Genomic DNA, 12,637 nt, shown 5'->3' on the forward strand with positions numbered 1-12,637 from the left:
TAGACATATATTATATATGCATACATAATATATATTATATATATATATTATATATATATATTATATATATATAGATCACAGTAAAAAACTTACAAAGTGCATGACATTTTGTCTCACTCTACACTGAACTTGAACTGCTTCTCCTGACAATGACTTTTACAATGGTGGATTTTTTTGGAAGGAGGTGTGGTTGTGAAAACAAATGTGCTTAGATTTGCCTTTTTGTTATTCACTTATGGGAATGTGGACTTCGCTGGCTAGGCCAGCATTTATTGCCCATACCTAGTTGACCTTGAAAAGGCCATATAAATGCACTTGTTTTGAAAGACTAGTATAGCTGTAAGTCAGCAGTAAGAAAGGAAGAAAAGTTTTATGTGTATTCATATTCACCAAATGATTGAAAGTGCTTAAGGAACAAAATGTATCTTGTCAAACCTAACCAGAAAACAACATTTTGTTTGTGCTTTATAATACTTTCACATACACTATGGTCAATGGCACTTTCACATAATTAGTTATCAAATACAAAAAATTACTAATTTATTGTACAAATATGTTTCATGTAAAGCTGGTACTGTTGTCTTTCAGAATAAGGTAAAATCAAGACTGTTACCTTCACCAAAGTGGAATGGATTATGTCGATTATGTGTATGTTTGTGAATAATTACTAATCATATTCATTCATATCATCAAAGTTAAAAATCACACGACACCAGGTTATAGTCCAATAGGTTTAATTGGAAGCACACTAGCTTTCGGAGCGATGCTCTTTCATCAGGTGATAGTCACCTGATGAAGGAGCGTCGCTCCGAAAGCTGGTGTGCTTCCAATTAAACCTGTTGGACTATAACCTGGTGTTGTGTGATTTTTAACTTTGTACACCCCAGTCCAACACCGGCATCTCCAAATCATGATTCATATCATCAGCATTGTAAAACCTTTCACTATTTTTCATTCTGACCTTTTTTTCATTTTTATGTGAGCTACATATGCCTGGAGTTTCCAATGTGAGCACAACATAAAAATTCCACACAAATAATGCTTCAAAATGCAACTATTTAGTTCATGTTAGATCATGTCCAAATTTGAATTGGTCAAACCTAATGTGGATGTAAAATTACATAAATCAGTAAAAATGATGATAAGCCCCCATTTAGGCTATGAGAAACACTAAATCCACATGAGTATTTTTCTTTCCATTATGGGGGTTGGCTAGCTCAGGCAGCCGGACAACTGATCTGTAACGTAGAGTGGTGCCCACAATGTGGATTCAATGGTGAAGGATACCAAGCACTCTCTTCTCAACTCCTCCCCTTGTCTGTGATGGCCCTCAAGTTAAACCACCACTTGTTGGCTCACTCTAATGGGTGAGCAGCCCTATGGTGACTTTGGTTTTTCTTTGTTTTCAAATTTAAACCTCAATTGATTTAACCTTGTATTTGTGGTATACATTTATTCATGTATCTTAGGCACACAATGTTAAGAATCTCAGAAAAGGCAGCCACCAAACCTCACCAGCTCTTGGGTGAAAAGCTCACTTAGTTCCATTTTCCTGACTTCTCCCTGGAAGCCTGCAATTTCTTCCATTTCAGATGACATTCTAATTCCTTTCTGGATGCTTCAGCTAAATCTACCTGCAGACCAATCTTAGGCAGTGCATTCCAGACCTTAAACTACATTGCTGCATAAAACATTTTTTTCTCATAGTACCTTGGTGTCTTTTGCTAATCGCTTTAAATCTGTGGCCTCTCTTACTCAACCCTTTCACAGTTTCTCCCTATCAAACATTAAAGATGGAAAAGCTTTTCCATTTTTAATGTAATTTATACTTAGATCATAAAACACAATAGATTCACCACATTCGTATCATACATTAAATAGTTAAATTATGAGGACTGGTTCCCTTTGTTTAACTTGTACTATCTTGGATTCAGTCAATAGACAATAGATGCAGGAGTAGGCCATTCTGCCCTTCGAGCCAGCACTACCATTCATTATGATCATGGCTGATCATCCTCAATCAGTATCCTGTTCCTGCCTTATCCCCATAACCCTTGATTCCACTATCCTTAAGAGCTCTATCCAACTCTTTCTTGAAAGTATCCAGAGACTTGGCCTCCACAGCCTTTTGGGGCAGAGCATTCCACACACCCACCATTCTCTGGGTGAAGAAGTTTCTCCTCAACTCTGTTGTAAATGGCTGACCCCTTATTTTTAAACTGTGTCCTCTGGTTCGGGACTCACCCATCAGTGGAAACATGCTTCCTGCCTCCAGAGTGTCCAATCCTTTAATAATCTTATATGTCTCAATCAGATCCCCGCTCAGCCTTCTAAACTCAAGGGTATACAAGACCAGTCACTCCAATCTTTCAACATAAGATAGTCCCGCCATTCTTGGAATTGACCTCGTGAACCTACACTGCACTCCCTCAATAGCCAGAATGTCTTTCTTCAAATTTTGAGACCAAAACTGCACACAATATTCCAGGTGCGGTCTCACCAGGGCCCTGTACAGCTGCAGAAGAACCTCTTTGCTTCTATACTCAATTCCTCATACAGTCATAGAGTCACACAACATAGAAACAGGCCCTGCGGCCCACCTTGTCTCTTCCAACCACCAAACTACATTAATCCCGTTTATCTACACTTGGTCCATAGCCTACAATGCCCCGGTATTTTAAGTACTCATCCAGATGCGTCTTTAATATTGTGAAAGTATCTGCCTTCACTGTTCTCTATATGAAGCACTCTGTAATCTCTCTCAGATCTCCTATAAGACACTTGTTCCTCACCTTAAACTTATGCCCTCAAGCCTTAGACACATCTGTCCTGGGGAAGAGATTTCCATGATTAACTCTGTCTATGCCTCTCATAATTTTGAATATCTCAGCAGACTCCCCTCAGCCTCCTCTGCTCCAAGGAAAATAAACCCAGTCTATCTAGTCTCTCTTCATAGCTGTGCAATTGTGTCCTTCTGATAGTGTGGCAACCAGAATTGCACACAATATTCCATTTGTGCCCTAACCAATGTTTTGTAAAGTTTTAACATGTTTTCCTTGCTCCTATATTCTACACTTTAGTTAATGAAGACAAGCATCCTGTATGCTTTCTTCACCACCCAGTTTACCTGTCCTGACACCTTCAGGGATCTATGGACTTTCACACCAAGGTCCCTTTCTTCCTCAGTACTTCCTACGGGCCTACCATTCATTGTGTCCATCTTCCCTTATTGGACCTCCCAAGATGCATTACCTCACACTTATCGGGATTAAATTCCACCTGTCATTTTTCTACCCAATTTACCAGCTGATCAGTATCAGACTATAGCCTGAGATAAACCTGATCCCTATCAACAACACCTCTAATTTTCTTGTCATCTGCGAACTTACGAATAATACTTTCTGCATTCACATCCAAGTCATTAATGCACACAACAAACAATAAGGATCCCAGCAACAATCCTGTGTTACACTGCCAGTCACAGGCTTCCAATTACAAAAATAACCCTCTACCTCTGCCTCCTATTTGTAAGTCAATTTTGGATCCAGTTTGCCAACTTGCCTTGGTTACCATGGGTTCCTGTGATTGAATTTTCATAGGCAATCTGGAGTCTTTACAATTCAACAGTGTAGGCTCAGAAAAACTGGGCTGAGTTATGAGGTGCCATAGTCCCAGCCTCATCAGCAAAGAAAGTCACAGGGAGAACTGTTGCTCTGCAGGATTTAACAGCCAATTAATAACCAATCATCTCTCAAATGATGGTAGCACCATTGTCGCTACAGTCAGTCCTGGACTCAGGGCTTCTGGAAACATACGACAATGAATTGGAACTTCTGGCACCAAGGAGAGGACTTACCTTGAGAGAAGTTGTTGGGAGCTGAATTCAAGAGACCATGGGGAAAGGTGAACCTGAAGTGGACATGACGTTGTGCAGGGAATCTTCCAAAGAGATCTTGTGGCCATTAAAGAAGGACATCCCTGCCAACCATCTGCCCATGAAGGGAAATCTGCTAGCTACCAATTGATAGGGGCCTCCTCCATCATATGGTTAATCCCTGGTGTAATGGGATAATACTCTTGAAGTAATGGCCCTTTCAAGGGCCTCAATTGGCTCACGAGCTGCCAGGCCACCTGACATCAATCCTGCCTCTGGTGAATTCCTGGCAGGTATAGAATCAGGTGAGTAAGTGGCAGGGAGGTCACCCACTGGGTTTAATGTACACTTCCATTTTGAAATGACGCAGGGAGGAATATTAAATCTATCTTATTATTTAATTAGATAGGGGAATCCACAACAAAGAGATATCATCTTATAATTAGAACTGCACCATTTAGCAGTGAGATCAGGAAGCACCTGCTTAAATGAAGGTTTGCAGAAACGTAGAACCGCTCCCTAAAATAAGGGTCACTTAAAAATATTGACAGCTTTTTGATTGCTATGGGAATCAAGAGATGTGAAACGAAGCTGGTCAATGGAATTGAGGTACAGATGAGCTATGATCTCATAGAAGCATGCTTGAGGGGTTGAATGATCAATATTATTTCCAGTGCCAAAACCTATTATTATAAATGCGTAAATTCACACAGGAAGCAAAGCACAAAACAGGCCATTTGCCCTGTGTAGTCAACACAAGGCTTTACCCACTCTGCTTCATATCAATATATCTTTCTATTTATTTCTCCCTCATGTACTTAATTACCTGTCCCTTAAATGCATCTTTGAGTTACCTCAACAAGTTCATGCAGTGGTAAGCTTCATTTTTAAAATTCTCTTTGAATAAAGAAGTTTTTTTTTATCTGAACTCCTGACTGAACTTATGGCTATTTTATATTTACGATCTGCTAGTTTTGAACTCCCCCAAAGCTGAAAGTGAGGACTGCAGATGCTGGAGGTCAGAGTTGAAAGTGTGGTGCTAGAAAAGCACAGCAGGTCAGGCAGCATCTGGAAGGGCTTATGCCTGAAACGTCGATTCACCTATTCCTTGGAAGCTGTCTGACCTGCTGTGCTTTTCCAGCACCACACTCTCAATTCCCCCAAAGGTGGCAATGTCTTCTCCATGTCTACCCTATATAATAATTGAGTAACTTCAAAAATCCTTATTAGGCCAACCCTCAGTCCTCTATTTTGTACAGAAAAAATCCCCCCTTTTATCAGTCTTTCCTGGTATTTATAAACACTCAGTTGCAGTATAATACTTGAAAATGTCTTCCGACAGAGCAGTCACCTTCAAGGAAATATAAGTGAGATTTATGATCAAAATGAGTGGGACGGATTGAAAACCTATTTCAACTTATGAAATTGTATATATTTTTAGAAATGAGCTATTTGAAATAGATAACTTTTTTAGAATAAACTGTGTGAGATTCATCTCAAATGATGAAGAGATGACAGCCTTGTTTATGTTGCCACTGTGTAATGGAGTTCAGCTTTTTCGAGGCTTCAATGCCACATTAAAGGAAACAGAAAAGATTCTAAAACACTAAATATTAACAATTAGAAAAAAACAAAAATCACTTTGTTTCATACGGTGTCTGAAAATCTGTTTTGATGGAAAAATGTAAGATATTAAGTTGACTCCTGCATATTGTAGTTACACATGTGATTTACGTCCACAATTACATGTATGCACGTATTTGGATGTCACCATGGACGAAATTCATAGCTTACGTGCATATGTTAAATTCTGTATGATTAAGTTTCCCCTAACCTTACTGCAAACAAATCTTTTATCCACAAATGTCATCCACTAGTTTGGTGCCATTAATCCCTCGGTATGTGACACGGCTTGGGCGTACCAGAACTCCATAATTTGGTTTGCAACTAAAATAACGTTTCTCCCCCACAGAACCATCATTTTTGCCTTTTGGTGAGCGCAGTTCTAGTCCAAGCCATATGCCAGGTGCAAAGTCAGTGGGTCCAATGTATTTAATGGTTGCCATCTCACTTGAACTGCTCAGTAGTACCTGTGAGCCTTCCTGTAACTTTACGCTTCCTTCAGTTGTACTTGTGCTGCTCCAGCTTCGTCGCATGATTGCATTTTTTGGCCTGGAAACAAGAAATATTATTGAGAGAAGAAAATTCTGATAAAATATCTGTATCCAAAAAATTTTACCCATTAATTAATCAACATTTCCAGAGTTTTCTTATTTATTTCTCAGCTTTTTAGCTGTTTTGATTCATACAAAATCACACCCTTACAATATGAATTGTAAGGTATAATGATTGAAGGAAGTTCCTGCCTATGCACACACTGACTCTATTTCATTTAAGTTCAACCAAATCTGCTGGAAAATAAAAATAAAAAGATAAAATGTCAGCGCAACATCAAGGGCTGAAGGGCCTGTGCTGTACTGTACTGTTCTATGTTCTAAAAAATACTTTTAAAACTATTTAAAATTTTAATGATTAATTGCTTTTGGTTGTACTCAATTTATTTGTCTATAACACAAAAATCTTCAGGTTGAAGCAAATTTCATGACCAGCAGAAATTCATTAAAAAGGTTTTGAAGAAAAAAAAATCTCATTTCTTTTCTCCAAGTTCCTCCAGGTTTGGTTTGCAGAGTGGGTTAAAGAATTACTCTCTAGATAGTTATAAATGCTGCAACACAACCAACAACTCTGCAATATGGTAAATCTAGTGAGGTGACTCTCTCCTCCTGGGAGACAACTTGGAGTCTGCCTTTCTGTAAAGCATGATCAGGATGAGAGAAGTACTTTGGGGAGACTTGTGAACTCAAACTGTACTTTACCTTACATTTTCACACTGAAATCTGGTTTGATGGATCATATTTGTGTTTTTTATGTATTATTTGTTTTTAATGGGGTGATCTTTCACTGAAACACAAGCAAACATTGGTTTTAACAATAAAACTGAAGTTTATTACACAAAGGAATTGAAGAAAACAACAGAAGACACCAAACTATTTAACTTAATGTTTAAAGATTTTGAAAATGATGGTTAAAATATATTCCATTAAACCCAACAGTACTACTTTACAGTACTTGCACCAGACAGAATTCCCTTCTCTATCACATCTATAGGACTTACTTCAACTGTGGTTTCAATTCTCAGTCTTCAGAATCTGACAGTCTGTTCTTTGAGTCTTCATAGAGCTGAGCTTAGACTTTCTCAGCTTCAAATAACACTTCCAGCTTTTAGCCAATCATTTCTGGTCTGGATATTTCAAACTAAATTTCTTACACGTAGGTAACCTATTTCATAGTAGTTCTAAACTGTCTCCTTTCCTAAGGAGCAAATGTATTATACACCTAGCTTCGGCTAAGACTTCTGCAAAACTGCAACCAAATGGGCTTTTTTCAATCTCCAGGTGTTTTCATTAAACCAAAAAAAAGCAATTTCAGAACATTTTAACTAAAGTATAATACACCATGCTGCTTATTTTGTTCACTTGTAAAATGTCTCAAATTTAACAAATACCCATTAGCATACAAGAATAATTTCTTTCATACTGTTGTTTAAAAGAAGTCACAATGAATACAAAAATACTTACAAGTTAATCATTAAAATCCTTCAGAGACACAGACCAAACTTAACTGTCAGTAGTTTAAACTCCAAAAACTCTAAAATAAATTATATTCATACATATTGATTAGGGATAGTCAGCATGGTTTTGTGCAAGGAAAATAATGTCTCACAAACCTGATTGAGGTTTTTGAGGGAGTTACCAAAATGATTGATGAGGTCACAGCAGGAGAGATTGTTTACTTGGACTTTAATAAAGCCTTCAACAAGGTTCCAGACGGTAGACTAATTAGTAAAGTTAGGTCACATGAGATTGAGAGTGAGCTTGCCAATTAGATACATATTTGGCTTAACAGTAGGAGACAGAGTGGTGGTGGAGGGTTGCTTTTCAGACTGGAGACCTGTCACCAGCGGTGTTCCAAGGCAATCAGTTCTGGGTCCTCTTTTGTTTGTCATTTATATAAATGATTTGGATGAGAATATAAAATGATTTGGAGGTGCCAGCTTTGGACTGGGATGGACAAAGTTATAGGTTATAGTCCAACAGGTTTATTTGGAAGCACTGGCTTGAGATGCTACCTCTTCATTAGATAGTTGCGGAACATGACCATACAGATACAGAATTTATAGCAGAAGGGTTACCGTATCATGGAGTTGTAATGATATATTAAACAACTTTAATTAAAAATCACACAGAAGACATGGTTAGTAAGTTTGCAGACAACACCAAAATTGGTGGATTAGTGAAGTAGATCGTGAAGATGGTTTTCTAAGATTACAAAGAGATCTTGATCAAATGGGTCAATGTGCTGAAAAACGAAAGGTGGAGTTCAAAATGGATAAATGTGAGGTATTGTATTTTGGTACAACAAATAAGGGTAGGGCTTATACATTTAATGCTAGGGCCCTGGGTAGTGTTGTAGAACGGAGGAACCTAGGGGTTTAGGTACACAATTCTTTGAAGTTTGCGTCACAAATAGACAGGGTGATTAAAAAGGCATTTGGTATACTTGTACTTGTTGCTCAGTCCTTTGAGTATAGGAGTTGGGAAGTCAAGTTCTGTTGTGTGGGGCATTGGTGAGGCCTTTTCTGGAATACTGTGTCCAGTTCTAGTTGCCCAGTTATAGGAAGGATATTATTAAGCTGCAGAGGGCTCAAAAGAGATTTACAAGGATGTTGCCAGGTATGGAAGGTTTGAGTTATAAAAAGAGGCTGGATAGGTTGGGACTTTTTTCACTGGTGCATAGGAGATTGAGAGGCAGCCTTATAGAAGTTTATAAAATAATTCGGGATATAGATTGAGTGTTTGATAGTTGTCTTTTATCCAGGATGGGTGATTTCATTACCAAGGGGTACATATCCTAGGTGAGAGGAGAAAGAATTTAAAAATAAATATGGGGCAATTATCATGTGTGGAATTAATGTCCTGAGGAACTGGTGGATGTGGGTATAATTACCATGTTTAAAAGACATTTGGATAAGTACATGAATAGAAAAGGTTTTGAAGGATATGAGCCAGGAGCAAGCAAGTGGACCTTGTTTAGTTTGGGATTATGTTCAGCATGGACTGGTTGAACCGAAGGTTCTGTTTCCGTGCTATAGGACTCTGTGACTCTCTACATAAATTATGCACCATGCATCACACATTGACATTTCTTTCTCAAAACCTTTTAATTGAAAATTAAAATCTCTATTAATCCAACTAGCCCAGCTCAAAATCAAGGGGGCATAAATTGGGACCGCAAAACTGGTCTTAGAATCACCACAAGCAATGAAGCCGTATGTGAAAATAGCAATGCAGCTAGCATTTCATGCTGAATGCTCACTTAAATGTTAACAGCATGAAGCCAGATGTCAGCTCAATGGCAGCATGCCTTAGCAGAGTCTTAGCTGACACCATCCCCTTTTCTGGTAGGGATAGTCTGGTTGGTTTAGTGTGGTAGAGAAAACCCATCTAGTTGTCTAATCAGAAGTGGTTCTTGTATTAAGTAAGATGTAGTTTATTGTACGATAGCAAAAAAGATAAAGTTGAACAAGTATGATAGACATTTTTATTGAGACTGAGGAAGACCTCAATGTTAGGCCTTAATCTTTTGAGCTCCAAACCAGTTCCTCTGCCTAACTGCATGTCACATCAACATTTTGGACAGTGCTTAATACAGTTCTCTGTATGAACCCTTTCAAACTGTTACACCTTATGCAGGCAGTCCCCAGGTTGCAAATGGGTACTGGAATGGAACCCATTTGCAAGTCAGTTTATATGCAAGTTGAAGCATAATGCAGGACAATCTGGAGTAGTTGTTCATAAGTAAAGGAAGTGTTTGTGTGTCAGGTCTTTAAACTTACACCCTGTATGGGACCATGTTCATGAGTATGAATGTTTGTAAGTCAGTTGTTTGTAAATTGGGGACACCGTGTACAACAGCTCACAACCAGTTTGTTCCCCATTATTAACATAATACAAGCCTCTGACCACAAATTAGTTTGTCTAGGGCTTTTGCTATTCTCTAGAACATGCTCTCTTTGGACTTGGAAAATTAGTTGCTGTCTGGATTGGAAACTGTTAACCTTGATTCGGTTCTTGATAGCGTGAGTTCTGTAAGTGCATTTAAACTGGAGCACCTTCTACTTCTGGGTTTTCTTTCACTAAGGACAGTCTTCCTGTTGAAACAAGCGATTATTCCATTGAATGAGTGGGAAGGGCTTTATTCTTAGGAATTTCCTTCACAGAGGACACCTGACCTGCTGAAACAGGTACTTTCTTTTTGTAGTATCCTGGAACTGTGAACAGAGCAGTTTCTTCCTTGCATCATCCTGTATTTCTAAATAAGGCAGTTTCCTTTTGCCAGTATCCTGAATCTCTGGGCAAATTAATTTCTTCTTGATTGTGTTCTAAATCCATGATTAAATGGTCTTCATATCTCAGTGATGGGTGTCATAGAATTGTGCACATTAAATCATTAATACTTAGGTTAGATTCAATTCCCTACAGTATGGAAACAGGCCCTTTGGTCCAACAAGTCCAAACCAACCCTCTGAAGAGTAACTCATCCAGACCCATTCTCCTACCTTATAGTTACCCCTAACTAATGCACCTAACAGTATGGGCAATTTATCGTGATGAATTTACCTAACCTGCACATCTTTGGACTGTGGGAGGAAACCGGAGCACCCAGAGAAAACCCAGCAGACACCGGGAGAATGTGCAAACTCCACACAGTCGACCGAGGCTGGAATCGAACCCAGGTCACTGGCGCTGTGAGGCAGCAGTGTTAACCACTGAGCCACTGTGCCACCCGCATGAACAGATAATCTGTATAATCTGTATGAACAGATTTGTATTCTCAAACTACTGACAAATCTGCATTGAAGAGTTGTTGAAGTGTGTAGACTCTTCAACTTGTTCATGAAGTTGGTTGTTTTAATTCAACCACAGTTATGGATTATTGGTAAAACTAACGTGTTCACTTCTTCAGCTGTGTTACTTGAGGACTTTTTTTTGCTTGGTATAATCTCTGCCACTGACGATTCTTCCTGAGAAACGGTAAGAACAAAAATGTTCTGCTTGAATTAGCAGCTAGTCTGTCATCGATTTCATCAAGCTGTTTTGGAGTCTCAACTACAATCAGTTGAGAATTCATCAATGAGCTCAACTGATGTATACTGCTCATTTGCTATTTCGTCTTTTGTGTTTCCTCAGAAACTCTGTTGAATTTTGCAGTCTGAATTCCATTCAGTTAGGAGTGGAAAACATTTCAGGCAACCCTATATAATCAAAGGTTTCCATCTTGCTGGCGGTATGAAACTCATTTCATTGCCAGTGTACTCTAATTTCAATACATTCCACCTGTCCTTTGAGTTTCTCCAGCACTTTCTGTTGTATCCGATCTCCAGCATTTGCAGTACTTTGCTTTTATTAGGCATGTAGCCATGGTAACCCAACAGACACCCTCTGTTTTGAAACAAAAGCAAAAACAGAAATTGCTGGAAAATTCAGCAGGTCTGTGATAACAAGGCCTGGCGTGTGGGGTTTAAGGTAAGAACACGACCTTAAGCACTACAAATGTTGAACACAATATTAAGTTCAGAAGGACTCTATTTTGATGTGCTGATCAAAATCCTGAAGGAACAGCTTGGATGTAGAATAAAAGTAACATGATTGCTATCAGGATGGCAGGCATTCAACCGCATAATGTGCTGAGCCTGGTTGTACATTATTGCACATTCAGCAACTGGTAACTTTTGTAAGCAGTTAGATAAAGTGCCTGCAAAACTACTTCTGTGCAATTGGTCTTACCCTGGGGATTTCCACTGTAACAAAGCCATGTACATGTTTCACCTGCTTCACAAGTCAGAGAGAGCACAACGAGTACCTATCTGTCACATCCTTTATGCAGGATGGATGGTGAACTCTGCTCCAGCTTGGATGGATGCCAGCATGAAGAAAGTCAGGACTATTGTTGAGCTATTGGTTGCACCATTCTTGTCCTACTCTGAGATTGTAGATTTGGATACAAGGAATGGCAGAGTTTTGACAGCAACGTTTTCAGAAAGTACAGGTAATGTGCATAGTGCTCCTGGCTGAGGAGAAAGTAAAAGCAATGTTCCTGGAAGGTCCTAGGCAGATAAGATCTTCTGCTGAGAGGCTTTCTCTCCATAATCCTCCTCCCCATATCTGCTCCAGCTCCCTCTTACTCTGTACCCCAAAGATGAGTACAATTATAGCATCCTGGATTTTGAGAAAAAGATCTGACCAGAAGCCTTGATGTCAAAACAATGCCTTCAAAAGGGAATTAAATAAGCACCTGACTAGGAAAGCTTTGCAGGACTACAGAAAAAGAGTAGGGGAATGGGAGGGTACCTAAATTTATATCCTGATGATAAACACAGGCTCAGTATGCCAACAAGTCTTGTTCTGTGCTGTGGACTTTCTATAAATCTTCTTCTCAAGTTCTATGCCCAAAATCAGAACAAATACACAGCACCATGACAGTAACACAGGGAGGCCAATGATGTGCGTCCCAAAATCACTGCAGGTGGAACATACTGCAGTTCAGTCTAATCTACACCAGCCACCCAAGGCAACCAGCCTCTCAAGGAGTACAACATAACTTTGACATGCAAATTGTAGCCTGCAGACTGATAGTGATGGT

At 39.1% G+C, this 12,637-nt stretch overlaps 1 protein-coding gene across 8 annotated transcripts in view; it reads right to left on the bottom strand.

Moving 5' to 3' along the window:
- LOC122552711 (CAP-Gly domain-containing linker protein 4-like) overlaps positions 1–12,637 on the bottom strand; it is a 433,681-nt gene that overhangs the window by 162,856 nt on the left and 258,188 nt on the right. For 7 of the 8 annotated variants that reach the window (XM_043695605.2, XM_087991245.1, XM_087991244.1 and 4 more), the window contains one exon: positions 1,113–6,046. In XM_043695605.2, the coding sequence (XP_043551540.2) occupies positions 5,728–6,046 (319 nt within the window). In that variant the 3' untranslated portion in view covers positions 1,113–5,727. Of the gene's footprint in view, positions 1–1,112; positions 6,047–12,637 lie in introns of those variants that run through there. The other variant, XM_087991246.1, reaches the window with a different exon arrangement.

The sequence above is a fragment of the Chiloscyllium plagiosum genome, unplaced genomic scaffold (genome assembly GCF_037043375.1).
Source record: "Chiloscyllium plagiosum isolate Xiang-an unplaced genomic scaffold, Cpla_swu_hap1 HiC_scaffold_10, whole genome shotgun sequence".
NCBI classification, from domain to species: domain Eukaryota; kingdom Metazoa; phylum Chordata; class Chondrichthyes; order Orectolobiformes; family Hemiscylliidae; genus Chiloscyllium; species Chiloscyllium plagiosum.